Source organism: Pyxicephalus adspersus, chromosome 5 (assembly GCF_032062135.1).
Source record: "Pyxicephalus adspersus chromosome 5, UCB_Pads_2.0, whole genome shotgun sequence".
In the NCBI taxonomy this organism is placed as follows: domain Eukaryota; kingdom Metazoa; phylum Chordata; class Amphibia; order Anura; family Pyxicephalidae; genus Pyxicephalus; species Pyxicephalus adspersus.
In genome coordinates this window covers 100258280-100281716 of record NC_092862.1, presented here as the reverse complement: position 1 = coordinate 100281716, position 23437 = coordinate 100258280, and the positions used below count along the sequence as shown (strand labels likewise).

General features: G+C 37.0%; 1 protein-coding gene across 2 annotated transcripts in view; it reads left to right on the top strand.

Annotated features, from left to right (window-relative positions):
- Positions 1-18756, top strand: part of LARS2 (leucyl-tRNA synthetase 2, mitochondrial) — a 100485-nt gene extending 81729 nt beyond the window's left edge. For both annotated transcript variants that reach the window (XM_072412260.1, XM_072412261.1), the window contains exons 17-21: positions 1215-1384; positions 6686-6763; positions 15925-16036; positions 16231-16358; positions 18070-18756. In XM_072412260.1, coding sequence (XP_072268361.1) covers positions 1215-1384; positions 6686-6763; positions 15925-16036; positions 16231-16358; positions 18070-18249 — 668 coding nt within the window. In that variant the 3' untranslated portion in view covers positions 18250-18756. The remainder of the gene's footprint in view (positions 1-1214; positions 1385-6685; positions 6764-15924; positions 16037-16230; positions 16359-18069) is intronic.
- Positions 18757-23437: the final 4681 nt, after the last annotated feature.

The window sequence follows — 23437 nt, the reverse complement described above, 5'->3', positions numbered from 1 at the left end:
GCAAGATTGAGTGACTTAGATGGGGAAAAATAGAGTGTCAGTCTCGCTGCGCAGGCCCCAGTTGGCTCTGCGCTCCCAGTCTGTCTTTATACCCCCTCCACAGAAAAAAAGATAATTTTATCTTATATAAAATGGTTGTCTACCCTTTTATGTAAGATAAGTAAGATAAAAATTTTAGTTTAGGACTGCCATAACTGCAGTGTCATTACAGTCTGTGTTTAGTGACTGGACAGGCAGGCATACAATATCACAACCATTAATTATAACAGCAGCTGGTGTCATCAAGCGGGGCAAAAGTACAGCATAAACTTTACATATTAGTATATGCCTAAAGTCTAAATTGGAGGTGCAAATATTTTAATATCTTGTGCTTTTTAACCTTAAATGGTTTGAATTCGATTTCAATTTACCAGTTCAGGATAATCATATCAGTGATTTTTAACATATTTTTTATGGATGTGGATAGAGTTTTCCACCTTGGTTGTTTATTGCTCATGTCTTCACAATGTGCTGAGCACAGTTTTGTATTTTTGGCCAGATAAGTATTTTAATGTAATTAGAAAAGATTAATTATAATATTTTGTGTCAGACCTGCACAGATTTCATGATGACATACTGTGGGGCTTTACAACTACCAGACATCTGTTCTGAGCCTGAAATATTCATGACTTGATCTCAAAGTTTATAGTTATGAAAACACACAATCTCCCTTCATTCCACAACTTAAAACCATCCGTCTGATGAATCCCTGATTAGCGGTGGTTGTTTTTAGCTGTTCAGAACTCTCCAAGGAATACTTTCATTCTTGGTGATTTTGACAGATGTCGCCTGTTCTCACTGTACATTATCTTTAAACCTGAAGAAAATGTATTTTTCCAAGATATATTTTGTCAATACACCAATTTTGTAGCCAGCCATACTCTATATTTGTCACACTCCAATTAGGGCAATACCTGCATTATTGTATGTGATTAGCATATTAGTTCACCGAAGTTGGTAACCAATAGTTGCTCCCACATCTTCAAATTGCTTAAATCCCCTGGTGTCTATATATAAACCTGTTAAAAGATAAAGTTCTTCTGCAGCACCATTGCTCACTTTCTGATAAGCTGTCAGGCTATTTAATTCCGCAACTGGGAATGGGCACGGAGTTTTGCTATAGAAGGTTGTGCCAAGTATGGGTTATCTTCTACTTCATTTTCCTGTTTTTACAGCTGATGCATTACCTGGTGTACAGAGATGGCAGTCTCGAGTGTGGGCTCTAACAAGCAAGTTTATTGAAGCCAGAAAGTCTTCAGTAGTTCCTGACCCTAAGCATCTTAATCAGAATGAAATTGCAGAGGCCAAAAAAATTTGGCAAAACAGAAACTCTGTTGTCTCTGAGGTAAGCACTTGTTTACAGGCCAAAATGACTTCCACTTTAGTTCATTATTAGACTTTGAAGATAAGGCTTTCTCTTTGCGCTCCATCACTTTGTACGTTTTCTGTTGAATCAGCATCAACATCAGTCCTAAATACTTCAAATGCCTCATTTCCAACGACAAAAGACTGAAAGATGAATGAACGTGCGTTGTACATACAGCGCTGTTCTGTTCTGTGGAGAGAGGAGGGGGAAGAATGAGCAAGTGGCACCCCGCTATGCTCTCCTCCCTTTTCACCGGGACTGATCCATTAATGACTTCGGACGGCCTCTGTACACATATCAGATTTCCATCCAAGGTGAGCCCTGGGGCTCGTATTGTCTGCGAATTATCTAATGTTTGTACATGGCCTTACTCTCAGATAACTTGCACCATGTAAAGAGGATGGGCTGCATATGATTAGGCTCAATAGGTAGATAAAATGTGGATGGAATGAAGCCTGTGTCCAGTGGGGATGCTGATGCACGGTGGACTGTAGAATTTTACTGAAAACTAAATAGCAGTGGTGTGGTTCATCCTCTTCTTTGAATACATTGAAATAACAATACATTCCATTTAATAACTACTTAAAATTTGGAACTCATCTCTGAAGAATAAGAGGTGATAAAATTGTAGGTAGGTAAATAGGGAGAAGTGTTCCCTTATTACTGTTTATAGGGGCATAATATCAGTAGACTGAAGCCAAAATTGCATTTTTCATAAGCTCTTCTAGAAGGTTCTATTGGGAAAACTTTTTAAAGTTTGCCTGTTACTTAAGCGTTCTCATGCATTTTGTGAGAGGAGAAGGTTCATGAATTGAAGCTCCTGTACACAAGAGAGGTCTTTGGGAAGCAACTTGCTTAGCTCTTGCTTGCTTGCTTAGCTCTGAACAGGCAGGGGAGCATAGCACTCATGATGGTTAGTGGATAAGTGGACCTGATATTCAGAAATTAAATCAGCTTGTACTTTGCTAAGATATTGAGCAACCAGAATCCAAGTGTTTCATTTATACAATTGTGAGTGCTATTGTTTTGGCTAGAACCTTTAAAGCTTACTACTACAACCTTTCTAGAATGTGATGTCCCCTTTCTTGTTTAGGTTGGGGAGTCCGTTTGTATGTATAATATACATATATGTATATAATCAGTTTTGTTTGAAGGATTTTAAGAAATTTTGATCCTCTGAAAGCTTTTCCTGTATGATACTGCTTCAGTATATGATGTTTACCTCCCAAAAAATGTAAGACGTACCAAGCTGTGTCATTTCCAGACTACATTCAGCTGACTGGTGATTTGTCATCACTGTGCTTTGCATGTTCTTAATATGCTCACCGAGCTATATTCTACTGCAAAACATTATTTCTCATGACATCTTCCCATCTCTCTCTGTAACCTTCCACCCCCTTCTTTTTCCTCCTTTTCCACAAGCTATTTCTAGACATTCATATTCTTTCAGTTCTATTTTATTGTAAAAGTTAATGTTTGTATTTGTGCTTGAGTTGGTTTGTTCTTTTTTTTGTTTTTGTTTTTTTTTTGTTTTTTGACATGTACCATTTTCCTTAGGTTAATATCTCACAGGGTCTGGTTTTAAAAAAAATGTGTGAAAATCAAAAAAGAATCTGATGGGTCACTGTGGACTACAAAATGGTTTTTGTTCCTATTTAATTTCTCATACTATTTTCAAATTCCCACCCACTTAGTGTTGACAGGTGTCTATATGTCTGGTCTCCTTGCTTTGTCCTTTATGTAATTGCATTCTTTTCTTGTATGAAAAGTCATGAATTAAAAATGATTGAACATAGTCACCCTTAGGCTTTATACAACTCTAGCCTTTTATGTCACAGGTGTATCTTTTCTTGTTTTATATTTTCCTGGCTGGATTCTCCACAAATAGCTATTAGTTACAATGTGACAAGATTGAATGGTTTACAAACTAGTTAACTTCTAACTAGCACAGGGAATATTCAATCCCTGATTTGTGGGAGAGCAGAGTGCTATAAAGAAATAGCAGCATAAATGTTTTGTTGAACTAAGGAGGAGTATATTCACACCTTTCTGATGATATTCCTTGCAAGAACCCATGTGTGTTATCCATGTCATTCATTTTAAATTGCACCTCAACACATTAAAGTTCAATTCCAGGCAAAAGTCTTTTGTACCATGGCAGTGGTTCACTCCTCCAACTGCAAAGGTTAAGTCCAGGGCTTAATGATAGGCTCCAGGGGACCCGTCCTGTGCAGTGGTGGAGAACACTGGCTGCTGCAGGAGCATAGGCAATGGAAAGTTTTACTCCCTTTTTTATCATCTCCTTAACAAAACAAACAATTAACCCTTGCAGTGGGAAGAGGGACCCACTACAGGTGTACAAAATAATTGGCCTGACTTCAGCTTTAAGGCAGCCTAACTCATGCATGGTAATACAACTCAGTACCTCAACAGTAATACACACAGTAACAGTAACACACTACTATGTATTGTAGTGCACAGCATGAAAAAAATATGCATGTAATTTCTTGGTCTATTATGGTTCATTGGCAGCCTAATAATTGGCTGCATTTTAATCAACCAGAGAAAATTGGATCTACAATGCACATTAACGCATTACATAAAGCAATTACTCAACATGCTTTTAGGCAATGCACCAGCCCAGACAGGTGTGAATGGGCCCTTATTCTAATATAAGGTAAAATGTTTGAAAATTTGATGTCTTATTTCCTCTTCCAGATGTCTGTTAAAATAAATTGTGCAAAATTTGAGATTCCGCTTCATGCTGATTAGAAACAAGAAACCTTAATAACAAATCAGGGACCTCCTGGGGGATGCAGAATACATTGTGTGACACAGCATAATGTCATGTGGCAGCTGGAGAAATTACTGCTTGTAGGTTCATTATTAGAATATACCAGACGCAGCATTTTACTTGTTTGTACACATAGGCAGGGGTTGACCAAAGTATTTAGGAGTTGCTAATAAAAGTTAATTCAGACATTTGCATGTTTGCCTGTGTGACAAGAGAATGTTTTCATTCTTAGTGGTTGAATGTACTATACATTTCTTTACTAGGCTTGTATTTAAAAAGTGTCTTGAAACAGTATGTATGTGTATTAGACAGGGCAATTGGTGGTATTACCAGGTACAGTGTCCATTGTATACAGTTAAACGTTTGATTTGGTGTTTATTTTTTTTGCATGGCTGTTTTTCATACACTTATTGTATTAAAGATTTCTAGCCTTACCTCTTTTTGAATTAACAAGTTCTGTCAGCTATGCTGCTCTTCCACGTTTTTTTTTCCACAACATGCCGCAATTTTTTTTTTATTAAAGGGCATTGCTGGTTTCCAGGGGTGTTAGTTAATGCTGGTGTGTCTGATGCACTGCACCTGAATTCCATAGATCCAATTTTCTGTGTTGATTAAAAGTTATTAAAGAACACCTGTTCACACAGGATCTTAGAAAAGCAGGTAATGTGTAATATAAATTACTGTGCTGCTCACTCTGTAAATGCAATTTTGTTTCTTAGTGAGTAGGACTGAAATTAAGTGGTCCTTATTGTGTACTCCACTGCTCTCTCACTGTTAAGGGGGGATTACAGAAGTGATATCCATGCTCATCAGGGCTGTGAACACAAGCCAGTGCTGTGCTAGATCAAAGGATGGTCATGCAACATTTTTGGGATAAAAAATCTAAAATGTTCTGAAAAAAGGAAGCTTCACAGCATGTGGGTGGAGTAAGGGGTATAAAATGTAGATTGCTAAAAACTAATTCTGAAGTTCTGCCTCAAGCAGTAGGGCAGAACCATTGTGTAGTACTATATACTAGGAATCTCTAATGTCTAATCAGTAAATACATATGGTTGCCTCCAGGAAGATCTTCAATAGTAAATTATATACATTAACAAAAAACAAGGTTTAAAAAAAAACATTGACATTGACAGGGAATTATTTACTTTTTTTTTTTTATTTGTAGTTGTGTTCAGAACAGTAGCAGTCTGACATCACTTACCTGATCAATCACTCTTTTTGATAGAAATTTTATTTTTTCATGGCAAATAATTTACTAGTAGGTGTAGTAGAGCACTAGAAAACAAACAGACCCAACAGTCATGACATGCATGCAGCTAGCTGATTCTGTAAAATGTATTCATAAATTCAAAGTTCAAAATTATAGGAGTGTGGAGTTTAAGTAGTGAGGTCATTCATCTTGACATCATCAGGCATTGTTCAGAAGAACAAAGTACTTTGAATAAAAAGTTTATTGGAGAGGAGAAGTGCATATAAAGAAATGCAGAAAATTATTGGCTGCTCAGCAAAATTGATCTCAAATGCTTTAAAATATCAACCAAAACCTGGAAGACGTGTAAGAAAATAGGAAAACTACCATTCACATGGATAGAAGATAGCCAATTTGGAAAAGGCCACTGATTCTTGAAAAGGTGATCTTACCTATTGCCAAAGAATAAATGCCCTTAAAATTGGTGTTTCAAAAAGACAATGTCCCAACACATACTAGTAAGCAACGTCTTGGTTCCAGACCAACAAGATTCACATTATAGAGTGGCCAGCCCAATCCTGAATCCTTAATCCAATAGAGGTGACATAAAAAATGCTATTTCCGGGGCAAAACCCAGAAATGCAGAAGAATTGTGGAATGTAGTCCAATCATCCTGGGCTGGAATACCTGATCACAGTTGCCAGAGGTTGGCTGACTCCATGCAACACTGATGTGCAACAATTCTCACAAACAATGGTTATCCAACTAAGTAGTAGTTCAGTGACTCCAAGGAAAAGCAAAATCTTAAAACATTTTTCAGTTTATACAGTGAATGTTTGAGTTTGTAGAAGAACAGTGCTAATGTTTTAAACAGCCTAATATTCCCTATGCTTTACTTTCTTTAAAGGAACAACACAAAGTTGAAGAATTTTTCTTTATGCTTTAATTTGAAATAGAATGTGCAATGTTTCCAATGCATTCATTTTTTTTAAACACACTGCTGTTATTATAAACACACTCTATATCTCTAAAAACGAAAACTGAACAAAGTATAAATTTCCTAACCGTTGTCATACAAAAACGGGTGTTATAGAAACTTGCAAGAAAGAACTGGCTCTAAAATCTTACATCTTACTGAGGTTACTGCATTTCACATTGTTTATTCAAAAAATGTTTTGTGCAGCTTTTTAAAACCATACAAGATATTTTTTTATAAATCCCCCCAGTTGAGGAATTAGTCCATTGCTGTTAACTAAATTTTAAAAAGATTTTTTTTCTTTTTGTTTGTGTTGCTAAGGTAACCAGCTACTTCACAGAGGACTTCACTTTCAATGCAGCTATTTCCCAGTTAATGAGTCTAAGCAACACACTCTTGGTAAGTGCACCACCTTCTTCTAACATGCCCTCCCTTTGCAAATTTGCAATTATGACCCGTGGTTTTAATCATTTACCTATAACGGTTCCTCTTCTCGTGCTCAGGAGTACACAAGTGGAACACGTTGTTTTGTCGCTGTTTTGTGTTCCTAAAATAAAGAAAGCTTTGAGTAATTTGTACATTGTTCTACAGACGGTGGAAATGTGCAGCACTTTCACTGTCAGTGTTCTCGTGCCTTGGAAACAGGTTTATTGTGTTACAGTACAAATAAAAGGGTCGTTGTCTTTGTAACCAATGATATCTGAGATGCACTTCCAGTGCTAAAAACATTAGTGATTAGTGATCAGGAAAGAAATATGTTTTAAAATGATAATAAAGTCACAATAACAACAGGTATTGATTTCATTCACTTACTTCTGGAAGCTGTGCCCAAAAAAAGGCTTTAACAATTTCAGACGTTTTCAATAACATAATTATATTTTAAACTCAATTTTCATCTAATGTAAATTAGTAGTGAAAATGAGATATGTTGCCCAGCAAAAACTCATGTGTGATGTTGATTTAACATGACATACAAAGGAATGATTGTTGGTTGGGTTTTTATTTTTTAAACAATCATTCATTTGGAGTAGACCTTATCCTCAAAGATACCATATGTTTCCCTATCCTCTAACCTTAAAGTCCTGACAGCTTTGGGGGAAGAGATAAACACTTCAATGTTTTCTATTGCTTTAGAGTCTTTTAGTGCACCATTGATAGGACTCTGGCACTGGACAGCATTCTGTACAATACTTAACCAATACAGACATTTCACTTTGCCAGCAAACACAGACAGTTCACTGGCCAGTAACATTTACCAGTGATGTAGTAAATGGGATTTGGATCTGTTTATAATTCCCCCACCTTGACTAAAGCCCCAGTTCCAGCTGAAGTAAAGCAACCTCAAAGCATGACACTGTCACCACCATGTTTCACTGTAGCGAAGGTGTTATAGCCACTGTATTATAGAGAAATACTTTTGGTTTTAAAAAAAAACCCTTTAAGAGGGGATACTGTCAGATTCACAAAAGTTGTGGAACATTTCTTTATAAAATCCTCCACTTTCACACTACAGACATCCACACTTTCAGATGGCATATTTGGGCAACTCTTGAACCAATAGTGGAGCACAAGAATGTCTGGGGTGTGCAGGACTTATCCCGCAGGGTCATGCAACTAGATCAGGGTATGGGGAAAAGCTTAGGTGTTAGATCTGGTGGCCGGAGGTGGCTTGGTTTTAGTTGTGCAGAAGGAATGGATCCCTAGTTTAAGATCCACATGGCTCTGCAGAGCAAGAACAGCAGCGAAGAGCTCCTTTACTAGCTGGAAAAAGGCAAGCACAGTGGCAATGCCAATGGCTCTGAACCTGAAAAACACTTCTGAATCTGATGCGTAGGAGTTAAAATGGCCCCAAGAGTAAAAAAATCAGACAGGAAGAGCAGTGCAGTTTGTGAATAATTCAGTCAAAATCAGACAATACTTTTCCATCAAGGTAAAGTTTATAGCCTGTTATGGCTTAATTCTCTTTATCTATTCATCTATTTTGATGTAATTTTTTTGTAGTTTGAGTATATTAATTTAATTTAATTTTAATTTTTGAAGATCTTGTTTTACGCAAATGGGTATTCTTAATGGTTGGCTTAATCTAAAATTGTGTGTTAGGTTGCAAGCAGATAATTGCTAATTTTAACAAGATTTACTTTTTCAGCTCTGACTTTTTTTAAAATGTAAATAATGTGTTTGACTTTATATTATAATTGTCAGTGGGGGCGTGGGCTATGAACCATGAAAGATTAGACAGTAGAAATTTTTATTAAACTGCAAGATAGATTGCCAGCTATTGGGATCCCGTTAATATGTCTTTGGAGTTGTCTTTCATATATTTCCCTGATAAAAGGGTTTCAAGATTTATAATGAACACTGAGAGTTGTTCAATCTTTTTTGTTATTGTTATTATGGCCAAAAGTCTTTTTATGTACTCTGAAAGTAGAAGAAAATACAAACCTAATAGGATCCTATCCCGATGCTGTCATTGTTTGGCTTTTCTATGGGAGCCCAGTTCTGGAGAACAGGTATGACAAATGTAACTAAAAGTAGCTAGGGATAGTAAATTATATCACTATATTTTAACCTTACATTATCATTTAAAGTTTTTGCTGTCTGTGCCACCTAAGAAGAGTTTTAAACTCCATTTATTCTGATGAACAATGTTGCAGAGACAAGCTAGGAGGGGAAAGAGTTTGATGTGTCACCAGAGCAAAAGGCTTTTCATACAAATATGTAAAAAGTATATAAAGTATATTTCTGCTTTTAAAAATATCTTGATGTTTTGTTTTACTCAGTTGTGGTAAGTTCTTATTTTCTGATAATACCTCTGACCTTACAATACTTGTTCATGGCTGCATAAAGCAAATCTGTGGCCTATCAAATCATAGTAAAGGGAAGTGTCTAAAGGAGTAATATCTGCATGCCACATTGCTTTGCATTCCCTGCAGAAGTATCAGGTACTCCAAAAACCAGGCTTAATCCTTCACCGTTGGCCTCCATCCTGTGATGGATGGCCTTACTAACCAATCTTATAGCATTATATGTGTGTGGCATGTATGCAGACTTTTTGCATATATGTGTAATGTGCAGAGTGTGCTTATGTGTATATAAAATGTATATGCATAGGTCTTGTTTTCAGAAATATATGGTAATTCCCCTTGGAGTATTCAAGCTAGTGCAGCTCATATCCAATGCTTGCAGCCCTGCCCTTCCCACTCCCACCATCATACCTGTAGGAGTGGAGAGGGCAGGGCTGCAAGCATTGGTTATGAGCTACACTAGTTTGAATACTCCAGGGGGAATTAACATATATTAGCACCTTTCTGAAACAAGACCTATGCATATACATTATACCGTGTTTCCCCGAAAATAAGACACTGTCTTATATTTTTTTGGGCTTCCAAAAACACACTAGGTCTTATTTTCAGGGTAGGTCTTATATACTTTTTTTAATGAAAAAAAACACTTACCATATTCATGTAGAACAATGTACAATTGAGAGTTTTATATGGTGACCCAATTGTAAATTAAACTCTTCATTGATTCATTGCTACCGGTATTGGTTACTGAATTCAGCATTTCTCTTCTTGCACTGTTACTGTATTAAATCAGCCAGCTTGTCCTTACAAACCTAAAATCAGCACAAAATGTGGCTGGGGCAATGATTGCTCACATTTTTATTTATTTTTTTTATTTTTATACCGTAATTGTGCTGGTTAAAATAAAAAAAAACACCTTATCAGAAGACGCGAGCCGAGTTCCTGGCTTCTGACAGGCGAAGTGCATGTAATATCACTCCGCCTGTGACAGGAGCCGGAACTACAAGGCAAGCATCGGCTTGTGCGGCTCCGGAGTGTGTACGCCCGCTGTCTCCCGCTCGGTGAGTATTTTTTTTTTTTCTTTTTCTACTAGGTCTTATTTTCGGGGTAGGTCTTATATTAGGGCAGGTTGGGGGGAAAGTGCTAGGTCCTATTTTCGGGGTAGGTCTTATTTTCGGGGAAACACGGTATATACACACACAAGCTTGCACAAGCTTACCACACCTGCACCTCCAACACCTCCAAACCTATAGTTCCCTGCTCTTAACATCACGCCTGTTCCCTTCTTTTACAGCTGTCCCTTTTCTCTGTTTTTTTCTCCATGTCCCCTTAAAGTTTGAGCACCCCAATCTCCCAACAACACACCACCACCGCCCCCCTGCAAACTCATATTTCACCCCACATTTACACAAAGCTTCTCTCATAATACTGCATGTCTTCAAACGTCCTTCCTACTTCTACAGCTGCATTTCTTCCCCCCTTTCATGCTTGTACTACTTCTCGCACCCAGCCTGTACACACATCTCCTCCATCTCTCACCATTTAGGAGATACAACCCACCATGGCACCTAGTGCCCTACATCCTTCATTCCTTCTGGGAACATTGTGCCATCAACTCCCCACCCGTGCCCTCAGCAAACTAACCTGGTCATTTCTTTCTGTCAGTGACACAATTAGGGAGATTTTTCACGTCTCATCTCTGGGGTAGGGTGTACTTGTCATTTGGACAGGAAGTTGCAGGCAGCAATGAAACTTAAGCAGAAATTCTAGCCTTTCTTCTCTTTACCAAAATGTGTTTTTGTCCCTTTGGATATGTTTTCCATCTCTTTAAGTATTGACAAGACAAAAAAAGGAATTCTTCTTTACAAGCACACTAAAATAATTCAATAAAACTGACAGACGCTCTAACCTTCCTACACTCAAAATAAAATAGTTTTGTTATAGTTATATTGAAAGTATTACATTGGTACCTTCCAGATCTAAGCAGCACAGACATCACTCAGCAGATGGAGGTGGTGTTTACTTGTATACAAGATACTTCTAGATAGGTTTGACTTAATTCACACTAAATGAACTGACACCTATTATCATGTTATGAATACTGAAAGCTGCTGATTACTTGGAATCTCTGTGATGTTACCGTTTAACCAAACTGAGATTTGTGTGTCCTAGAAATGGAATTTCCTTTTGTGACATTGCCCCTACACAGAATGGAGTTTTTTTTAATTGATCGTTTCCAGTATTACAATTGAATGTTGTTAATTTCCAAAGCCAGATTCATTTGCAGATGTTTTTTGTGCATCAGACCTCTGTACTGTACTCGGTTTTCATGGTGATGGGAGCTCCATCTTGTGGATATTTGGGGTTTTCATCACTTTATTTTTTTATTGTTTAGTGTATGTCTGATTTCAAGCATTGTTACTGCCTGTGACTCTCACCTTGAACTGAATTGGCAGCAGAAATAGCCTGATGTCATTCATTGATCCGCCCTGACAGATCCATGAAATACCGACGGTGAATGACCACATTACAAGTCAATAAAGGAGATCACTGGGGGTGCCGCTGACTTGTTCAACCACCTCTCCTAAAAAATTAATAGCTATTTTTAAGCATTTGGAAAGGCACTTTGACTTTCTGTCTGATATGAGTACATTTCAACTTTGAAGTATAGATGTACAGCTGATAAATAAAAATTTCATATTTTTATCACACAACATGAAAGAAATTTGTCTGCAATGTCAAGAATACTGGCTTTATGTCTACTAGGCATAGCTGTTAATGACAATAGCAGTAGGATTTACATTTTTGTCACTGCTAAAAGAAAGATGGTCACATCTAGGTACAAGCTGAAAATTACATAAAACTTGACTGCTTTGACCAGTGGTTGCAAATCTAATGTCTGCTCATTATTACTATAGTTGTAACATAATCATAAGGCCTAGGTTCTGTCCAAGCATTTTTAATTTTTTCTTTATGTATGCAAATTTTTTCTGTAGTGAAATGTTTTAAATTGTATAGTGTGTCACATTTTTTGCATCACTAAGCCTGAAATAGTTTATTTTATTATTATTTTGCATTGTGAAGTGCAACATTATTTTATACTGAAGTTGTCAAGTTACTTTCTTACCACTAAACTCAGCACTTTGTGATAATGTGTCATATTAACTTCAGTATTCAAAACGCAATGTAAACCTGACGTTGCATATCATTTCATTTTACCATATGGAACCTTTGAAGAATTACACAATGCTCAGGTGTGGTTGCATCAAAGACACCATTGTGTTCCATAATGTTGGTTCTGTACAGATATTGCTTAGCTCTACTGCTTTAGTCACCATATAGCCATATAAGTTTTAAGGGCGAGGTGAAATCTTTGGAGCTAGACCAGTGTTTCTCAACCTTTTAAATATGGGGGAACCCTTGAAAAAACTTTCATGTCTTCAGGAAACTCCTTGCTATAATTTCTATATCCACAGCTCACAGAATATTAGTGTGGTGATCACTAGGAAGAATGCCTCCTACATTACTGGCCAGTGGGAAGGCTCATTAAACAATTTACAATCTGACTGTACAGTCTGCTTTGGAGTTATCAAACTATCCAATCAATTAGAATTTGGTCAAGTAGCCCTTTGTAAAACGTAGTTGTTAGAACTAATGTAGATTGTAAAGTCCACCTTTAGAGATAGCCAAAAAGATTATTGGTATCTATTAAACTGACCTGAGAGACACAAACGGCTCATTTGTCAAGGAAACCCTAGCAACCTCTGGAGGAACCAAAGGATTCCACAGAACCGTGGTTGAGAAACACTGGTCCAGAATGTAGAGAGTAGTTTCAAACTGGAAAAAGTATCCTATTTTTATAATTTACCCATACTTCCTTACCTTGTGATAACTGTCATTTTCTTTATTCTCAATCACTATTTGTCACACCTCTTACAGACCGCAGATAAACGTCAGATGATCATCGCTGGAAACAATGTTTTGTGATAGTTTCCAGTAACAAATTATTTATGCTCCTTGTGTTCCATGGTGGGATACAAGGTCTATGCTGCTAGCTAGTGCTATGGTCGCACCCACCGTGATGTTAAGCTTCCCACAGTCACAATCTGACTTTACAATCTACATTAGTTCTAACAACTACGTTTTACAAAGGGCTACTTGACCAAATTCTAATTGATTGGATAGTTTGATAACTCCAAAGCAGATTGTACAGTCAGGTTGTAAATTATATAATGAGCTTTACAATAATAAATGAAGTTTCAGATTTAGATTAAAAAGAGAGTTTTCATCATTTCCCTTCTACATGTAGCATAAACATATGAAGGCCTCAGCTAGGCCAAGTGTCAAAGCCAATATCATGTAAGCCCTACATACAGCCCAGAGATCCTCTTCCTAACGCTCATACAACTTGACAGATTTAATCCCTTCCTTTGCCAATATCCATTTCATAGTGATAAGATTTTCCTGTTTACAGATTACACACAATTCTGAACAGTTTTATTTTGCTTGACAATAGTTAATTTGAAACATACATAGTTTCAAAACAAACATACATAGAAACATAAATACATAGTGTACATGCACAAAATGAAAACTAATGTCTGATTACACTCTGACCTTTTCTTTAGTCATAACTGTATAGAAAATTTTAGGTAGGTGGTTTACATTGTGAAGGGTAAATAATATCTATTCTGAGGTCCATTGTCCATGTCAAGTGCCAGACAGCCTTAGGAGGCTAGTTGCACTGTCCTGGCACACCGTTGCGCCAGAACTTCTGTGCGCAAGGAATGGTGCTTAGGGAAGGACAAACATAGGACCAGTAGACCACAAGAGCAGGATAGGTGACACAACAGGATGTCAGACGGTTCAGGATCAGCAACCAAGTTGTCCCCAGATATGCAGTACAGGAGAGTGCAGCAGAGGTAGGTCCAGAAATGTAGCTAAGGGTCAAACACAGGTAGGCAGTCCCCCAAACAAGGTACCCAAGGTGAGACAAAAGCAGAGTCATGGGCACAGGCAAAGGTCCGTCCACGCAGCAAACAATCACGGGGTCAGGAAACAGATAAACCAACAGATAGTCACACCACTAGCAGCTCAGCCAGGCTAAACGCTAAGGGCAGGGAGCAGGGAGGAAAAGTAGCCAGGAGCTAATCTGCTTATTGGATGCAGCACATACTCCAAAAGCCCCTTCATCTGCACAAAGCCTCAATATATGTACATGGGATGCTGGTAGACAAATTCATGGATAAAGAGAAACTGAGGATGCTGCAAGTTACAGAGCAGAGGACAGATGAGCAATTGCTTGATCTGCTTTGCTGCTGCAAGCGAAGCCACCAAAGAAAATAAAAAAAGGCTGCTCTGGACTGCCGTGCAGTGGGATTGGCCAGATAATTTACTCCTATACTTCAACTATACAATAAATGTTTTTGTCTGAAGATGTTTTTTGGTATCACCCTGTTGGAGTTCTCAAACTGCTGGGGACACATTGGAACTGCTACATTAAAGCTGAACACCAGCTAAATACAAAGTAGAAATGTGTACACAAGACCTGTTCTACATTCTGAAGTATTGTGATTTAGTTCATCCAATTCATCCAAATCTTATCACCTCCCCCCCCCACTATTGTTCCATGTAGTTGATAGAGTGCATTGAAATTCAATAGAGTTAGTCTGAATGAATAATGTAATCCATTTTTAATCGATACATTTATTGCTTTTGGGGTTTTGCATTAAAAACTGTTGGGTAAAGAGAATGAAGAAATGAGATTAGATCCTATAGAAACACATTGTTTTCTGCTCCACTTTTTGTTTCTTATCTGCCTCATAGCACATTCTTTGAACTTTTAGGATGTACAACTATGCTTCCTATGTTACATCCACTTTATCTGTTGGTTCAATAACTGGTTCAGTAATAAAAAGTGTTCGGTAAAATTTGGTAACTTTATTAGAAAAGACATACTATATTAGATTTATCCAAACAGTTGATCAGAGCAACAAGTTACTTTCATAAATTCTGTTTGACTCCTTTCCTTCTGAAAGTGAAAATGTTTATTACTACATTGATTTCCTTGGGGTTGTGGGTGGATGATCTACATAGAAGTAGACTGATTGAGCAAATAAATGGCTGTAGATGAACTGAGTACTCCCTGTAAACAACAGACTTCCACCCATTGAATCTTGCCTAGGACAGATAATTGGTACATTTTTGTATGATTCAATTAGAAGAGAGGCGGATGGAGTATGTTTGTGTCTCTAGAAGTAGATAAAAATAGCTGCACAATATTTTTGTTTGCTGTTGGATTTCCTAATTATTTTATATTTTGGAGCTAGCAACAGGAAGTGTGTGCTATGGTTGGAAAACCATGTCCAAAGAGCTGTGCATTATTCTTAGGATTCTAATTCATTACCAAATATTCATTTTTAAAGACTTACTCTTAAGTAAGTATAAAATGTATTTTAAAAGATATATCAGTCACTGTGGGGTGAATTTCACAAAATGTTGTTTGAGACCTTCTTCAATAGTAAACACCCCTTGTACAAGCTGCCCCAGTAAATTCTCTGAATGAACAGTTAAGGCCATAATTGAAAATCTGGCATTGTGTAAATTTGTGCTTCGACAGAATGTCTTCCCCTGCTAAAAAGTTATATTTTTTATAGAGGGTAACATCTCTCATGTAATTTAGTTGGTGGTATAAATATCAAAGTGTATAGTTATCAGGCTTTTTACCAAGCAACATTATCTTGTGTTCTCTTCAAGAATTCAACTCAGAAAGTTGTTCAACACAGCAAAGAATTCGAAGATGGCTTAGCAAGTCTCATCATTATGATGTCACCCATGGTACCGCATTTGGCATCAGAGTTATGGAGAGGTAACTAATCCTAAATACCAGACTGATTTGTACCCTAAAGAGGGCTATTGAAACATAGCAGCACTAGGAAAATGCAACAACATGTAGTAACATATTTTCAGTATTTATTTCAAGCCTTTTCTATGTGTGATAGCACTGCAACCTATACAAAGTGTATTGGTTTGTTTGAAATAAGAAAGTGTTCTATTTTTCAGGTTTTGGACTGGTGGAGCATAAGCTGTGCACACAGTATAATTGGGATAAGGACGTTCTCCAACAGGCCTGGCCTACAGTAGACCCAGAATATTATATTCAGCCACAAACTGTGGAAATGTTTGTACTGGTAAGATTTAACTCTTCATGCTCTGATTTATCTGAACCCTAGTCTTTGTTTTACAGATTACATTTGGATATAATAGGTTTGTTAGGCGCTTATTCTCACTGGATTGTGCTGGATAGATTCACCTTTTTTGTCCTGTGACCTCATTCTTGCATGAGATAGAAAAAGAAGAGAAGTCCAGAATGATACAATTGTCACCAAAGCCAACGAGTTACAATAAGTGTTCTAATGGGACAACTCAGCAACAACAGTACAGATTTCCTGTAAAGATGAGGGACAGTTAGTGGCACGACTACAGACTTTATAGTGCTATATAGGGCCATATAAATACAAGTTAATAATAATCATTCCCTGTTGCATCTTTTATGGAGGAAATCTCCCAACTGAGCACATAAAAATGAATGGGGTTTCATCCCTTCTATAATTTACCTTACAAATACACTTCACCATTTCAGCTCTCATACGCGGGTACCCCTTATAGACCAGAACTTGGGCTACCTACACATGTAAAATGATTCTCGTCCAAATATCACATCAGGGCTAGTATTGGACGAGAATCTGGTGTGTATGGCGGCGGTCCGCTGTTGTTATTAGATCCATTCTGGCACATCTGAACAATTGCAATGCAAGTGAAGGGGAGAGAGCGCTCCGCTTGTTCTCCCTCCTCCACCTTCCATGGAGCAGACCGGCACTGTAGCGCTCATTCATGCATCCTTCAGTCCTTTGTCAATGGAAAGAATCCTGAAAGATCCTTTCCAACAACAAGCTAACGTTTGTATGTAACCTTATTTTTGGAAAATATTGTCCACCAAAAATTGTTTAATTATCTGTCATCTATAGACAATACTAAAAAAAATTTAAAATGTATTTTTATTTTTTGTTTTAACCATTATTAGCTTTAAAAAAAAAAGTTTTACTATAAATACATTTCATTCTATAATTTATTTAAAATGACACCGAACGAAAAAAATAGAATAAACAATAAATGGTAAATGGTAATACATTTGGTAAAACAAAATAGAAGTCAGCAGAAGAATATAAGCTAAAGGGAAGGAAGAAATACTTAACGGTGATTATGGCAACTAAGCATTTAAATAGAAAAACATTTTATTTAAAACTTTGTAAGGTTTCTGTAAGTGATATCATATAAAGATCAAAAGCCACAACTTTAATCTGCATATCAGTGAAATGGTAAAATTCAATGTAGAAAGACATGACAAAAATCACAATTTTTTTAAGGCACTAATTATAAAACATATCACATATACTTCTATTCAATGAATAAAAAGGCTCTCTGCAATTGATCCAAACAAGTATACATTTGATAATTGGAAAAAATGGAAGGTGCATCAAGGAATCACTCCCATCACAAGATCTATAGACTTGACATCCCTCCAAAATAGTATGTATACAAATCATGATCATTATTATACGGACGATATGATTTTAAAACATGATACCAGTCCCATCAGTCCTGAGGAAGCCTAACTGGCGAAACGCATCAGAACTGTGTGGATGTACAGTACATGTTTTCTGTATTTATTTATTTTTAATCAGTGCCTTGAAAGTCCTTAAAATGTTGTGGGTTTTGTCTTTTTTTTTTTGGGGGGGAGTAAATCGTGGATGTGGCAAAAATTTATACATCAGTCCCTGTTACTTTATTTTTAATAATAACATTTTATAAATCTCTTATTTTTTATGTGTTTTTTTATAGATTAATAACAAGAACTGTGGGAAGGTCAATATCCCCTTTGATGTTTCCCGTGACTGTGAGAAGATCCAAGACCTGGTGATGCAGAGTCATCTAGGCAAGGCGCATCTACAGGGACGGACAATTAAGAGAGCCATCCTGTCCCCAAGAACAGCTCTTGTTAATTTCCTTGTAGAAGAGTAGATTCTAATAAAAAAAGGAATCGCTGTTGTACTGAACATTCATCCTAGCTGTATTTTTTGTATGTTCCTTATGAACTCTGCGCATTTGTATAAGCAATGCAGCTGTTTGCAAGAACCACTATGTGACCGATTTCAGATTGTACATCATGCCAAACATTGTAACTCAGGCCTATTTTATTATAATATTACAAAAATGTTGGACATATGGTGGGAAAGAATAATATAGGTGTCTAGAAAATACTTTCAAAATGTGTAATGATCACTTTTTATCACTCCAATCTTGGCTGTCATACTAATACCTGAACAATGGGGTCGCCATTGGTTTCCATATCTTTTGGCAGAACGTTGTTCTAGTGGAATATTATTATATGTAATTGTGTGTGAGTACAAGCTGCTAATTTTATACATTGTTCATGTATATTATAATTGAACCAATGTAAATATATATATAGATTTTCCAAAGCCCCTTAAAACTGAAAAAAATAAATACATTCTTGTTTACATTTATTATTAGTGTGATCATTGTAGCCTTTTTATTAGGATTTCTTTTTTTTTATCTGAAAGCTGTACAGCAACATTGTGTAGCCAAAGTTCAGTTTCACATTTGCTTTAAATGTTTCCATATGATGTGTGGTGTTCCATTCTGGATTTAAAATGAACTTAGCTGGGTTTTCATAATTCTAATACAAAAGTAGTCCATAACGTTGAAGCAAATAAAAAAGGAAACATTGCCTGTTTAAAAGAGCCTCATATTTATTACTCTATAGCAGGGCTGTCCAACACGTGGCCTGTGGGACCTAATTTTATGGTCTGCTAGATTTTGGGGAATATTGCCCTTTCTGCAGTCTTCGCATTTCACACTTGTCCCTCACCAACTGCTGCCTGTGTGTGCCCGAAAGTTGCTTCCGGGCAGCCACATTTGTTCTGCAGGTTTCACAAATGTGAGAAAAGCAGAACCAGAACTTTGATACAAAAAAAATGGACAATCATTGTCAGCCATGCCATCAGAAAGGTTCTGTATATACTTCTGACCCTTGCACTCTTTGTTACATACATCTTACCCCTTTAAGTATATTAGCGCAATTTGGCCACATCCACATGCACTGGATCTTTACTTCTTTCACGTCTTTCAGGGTGTCAAAAAAAACATTCAGAACTTTTAGCTAGAATATAATAAGTAATATATAGTTCTGATAAAAAATTAAAAAAAAACTCTGTATCCAGGACTAACCCAGTCATGCGGCTATTAATTAGGGGGCTCCCTATTAAAAAAAAATGAGGAAATTAAAACAGTAGTTGTTGGTCACAGTAACTAGACTTCATTTCTTTTTCCCAGTGATTAAAGCAGACCTATCACCAGAATTTTTACTTTATATAAAAGGTTAGACAGAATGGGTGTGCAGAGCCTCCTGGGATACATACGTCATGCATCCCAGGGGGCTTCTTGCTGCCCATGTTCCATGCCCGCCTGGCAACTGCGTCCCCAACGTTTACAGGCCAGGGATGCATCGCCAGGCTACACAGATGGCGGGCATTGCTGGAGGATGCTGCGGGCACGTGGGGACCAGGTAAGCTTTAAAATTCCACCCCAAATGTGGATAAAAAAATAGCCTCAACTAGCCACACAAATACAAAAACTGGTAATAAAGATTCAGCTAACCTGCAAGTATGTAAACAGGCTACAAAGGGTATCAGCTCTTTGACAACTCTGCTAACACATTGTCCTGCGGAGACAGATATGGACCTTGTAAGTTTGTGATTTTCAGTAAGTAAACCTAATTCAAGATAAATACAGGGACTACCATTGCTGGCTTCCCTCTGACAGTAGTAAGCCCCTGGCCTTAGTACTTACCAAATTACTAACCTGGTGCAAGTGCGAATCAGTTTGATAAAGTCAGGTGTACTACAGTCAGTCATCTGATAAAAGTCAGATCTACTTAAAGCTCAATTGTTTTAGGTCCACACGATAGCCAGTCAACCAACATTTTCAAAAGCAGAGGTCAGTGATTGCATCCTCTGTGACAAGTTACCTTTAAATCCCAAATATATGCCTTTGGCTTGATGTTGGTATGTCTGAATATTTTTTACCTGCTAAAAGCCTGGCTTCAGTATATACATGTGTTATTGCATTACACCATGGGTTCTCTTTAGGCAGGGGCTTATAAGAATGGTAAATATTTACATGGTGAAGCATGGGATAAAAATTTAGCATTATAACAATAATGAACAAGAAATTATACAATATTTAAAATGCAGGCCCACTTATTTTTATCAGCAAAGGTCACAGTGTTAATTGCCATCTTTGGCCTTGTGAGTGATAGACTGAGGTACTTGCTGTCCAGCTGAGGTTGGGGTCAATCACCAGTGAACATTCAAAACACAAGGAGTCAGACAAAGGTTTTTACTTTTTCCAATGCACCTATAACAACATGACTTTTATTACGCTTTCGGTCTGTGTATGCACAAGAAAGGCTCTTTGATGACAAATCTCTAAATGGATAAAAGACCTAAAAAACTTGATGTTCTTACTCTTCACTACTCTATCCAAACTTAAATCCACCTATTTCCTAATTGTCCTTTTTTAAACCCCTACAAATAACTTAAATTGCCACAATATGTTATATTGATAATTAAGGTTATGAAAAAGATAATATCCTAGCAGGAATGTGGATATGTATGGCTGGTCATAATCAGACGCCCATCTCTTTCAAAAACAGGTTAAAAGAAAACTGGTATTTGTTATATAGATGTTGATCTTCAAAAGGGAAGCAGAGAAAAACAAAACATTGCAGATCAGAGGCTGGGATTTGAATTAACCAGAGATGAGTAAATGTACTAAAAAAAAAAAGTGTTCCCTATGGAGAAGCAAGAAGGTAAACCATTGGATTTGGACAGTTTCCCCAAGGGTACCGTAGGTTGCTTCTATTTGTTAGTAGTTGCTACATTCAGTTATCTGTAGATCAGTGTTTCTCCACCTTTTTTACAGAGGACATGCTGTGGAACATTTTACATTTTTCAAGACATCAAATACATTTGTACCTCAAATAGTTTTTTTTTTTTTTTTTTTTTTTTAAAGCAAAGGAGAAACTCAGCAACTTCATCTGGTCTCTGCTTGACCGTTGTACAAATGAAAAAATGTATTAGATGAACAGCCTTTAGCATATTTGCTAACACATTGTGATTGCTGATCTGAGTCTCAACAATATGCACTATTTCCTGCAGCAATATAAAAATTATCAGAACATCCATTTATGAAATACCTTTTTACTGGGATAAAAATAATCTAAATTTGTATAGAGACATTGATAAACTTCCCTGTCTTGTTTTTAAGTTCATACAAACACTTTTTGTAAATTTTTCAACCCTCACAGAGCAGTCAAGCACTAAAAAAAAATACAAAATAATAATTGTGTAGATATTTACAGTTGTGTTCAGAATAGAGAGAATAAAGCTCAAAATACTTATATTAGTGTTTATGTCTATGCAATTGTATTGGGAATACTGCACATTCTATTCCAAATCAAAATATGAAGATAAATTGATCAAATTTGTGGTATTACAGAGAAGATAAAGAGAATAATCACAGATTCTGTAAAGCACCTTATATTATGTTGGAGCTTTATAAGTACATAATAATTGTAACTTGAAAATCCCTAAAAACAAAACCCTATATCCACAGTTCATCCAAACTATGACAAAATCTGAATAAAGCATGGTCCAAGCACAATAATATAGGGGAATGTATCTTACTAATGCCCTTGATCATAATTTTCTAGTAAAATGGCCTATACATTCCAATAGGCAATTATATTTTCTGAAACTCCAACTGCATCCAGCTTTTTTTAAACAATCAACTCAGCTAAATAAACTAGTTTCTTAGTCTAATTTACATTTTCACAACTCATATACGCATATAAACGCTCCTACTGTGTTTTTATGGGGATTCCTGGGGCAATAGCCTCATACCACCTTGCAGTGATTGGCTGAGAAAAGGGAAACCCCGATGACCGCTCGAGCATCATCAGGGTTTCCCCTTTCTCAGCCATTCAGCTTTAGAGGTGAATGGGGAGATGTGTTCACATTTACCCTCTAGTGCCTGGGGAACCCACACTGTCAGGAGTCCCACAACTGTGCTTTTGTCATGATTGCAGCCGTGGGAAACATCATTCATTGTGGGATAACCTGTAAAAAAAAAGTTAAACACAAAAACACATCTGATAAAAATACTTTATCATTAAAGTCTCGTCTTTTTTTTTTAACATATATTTTTAACCCTTTCATGGAATGGGTAAGGGGTTTTATGTACCCTGTACTCGTTCCCTGGGGTAAAAATAAAAAATCCTATAAACACTTATGTAAAATCCTGGTAATATGCGTCAAAGGCATTTATGAGTTTCTTTATAGCTTTTTAACCTCCCTGGCGGTCTGATTATGACAGGATTTCCCAGCCAGTCACACCCCCCAGCGCACCACCCCTGCACGCTCACATATCCCATTGATCACGCCAAGGACGCGAGGCCAGGGGACACAGATGCCAGGCGGACATCACTGAAAGACACTGCAGGCTTGTCGGGACCAGGTTAGTCCTTTACAATGCCACCCTCAGTGTGGCTTAGGGTTACCACTTTTGGTACTGAATATTAACCCTTGGCCACACTCAGGAATATGGCCAGGAAAGTTAAAGGCAAGCTTTAAAACGCTTGTAAAAAAAGGCATTAAAGCACATATAAATGCGGTAGGAGTTTTCATATGTGGTTTTAAAACAGTCCGTGTAGACCCAGCCTAAGTGTATAAAAGATTTTCTTATAGAGCCATAGTGGCTATTTTTATATTACCATATTGTGTAGTTTCATATTTTTTTCTCTCCCTTAGAGCATTTGAATGAGGTCAGAAGGAAACTTATATTACTGATATGGCACATGCAAAGAGGTCAGCCTCTGCCTGGAAATCCAAACTGTGCACTCTCATGGGCATGTGATGTGTTTCTAGAGCAATCCATCCGTGTAAATTGTAAATTGTAAAACCATGTAAATTGACTGAACTGGCTGAACATTCATCAGAATGTATATACTGTAAAATAAAGAGTGTGTGTGTGTCTCACAAGGTTTTGAAGTACTTCAAAATGAAAAGAAAAAAGCTGTAACTGCAGATTGGAAGAAATTAAAACCCTGTGGCTCAGTCCCCTCTGC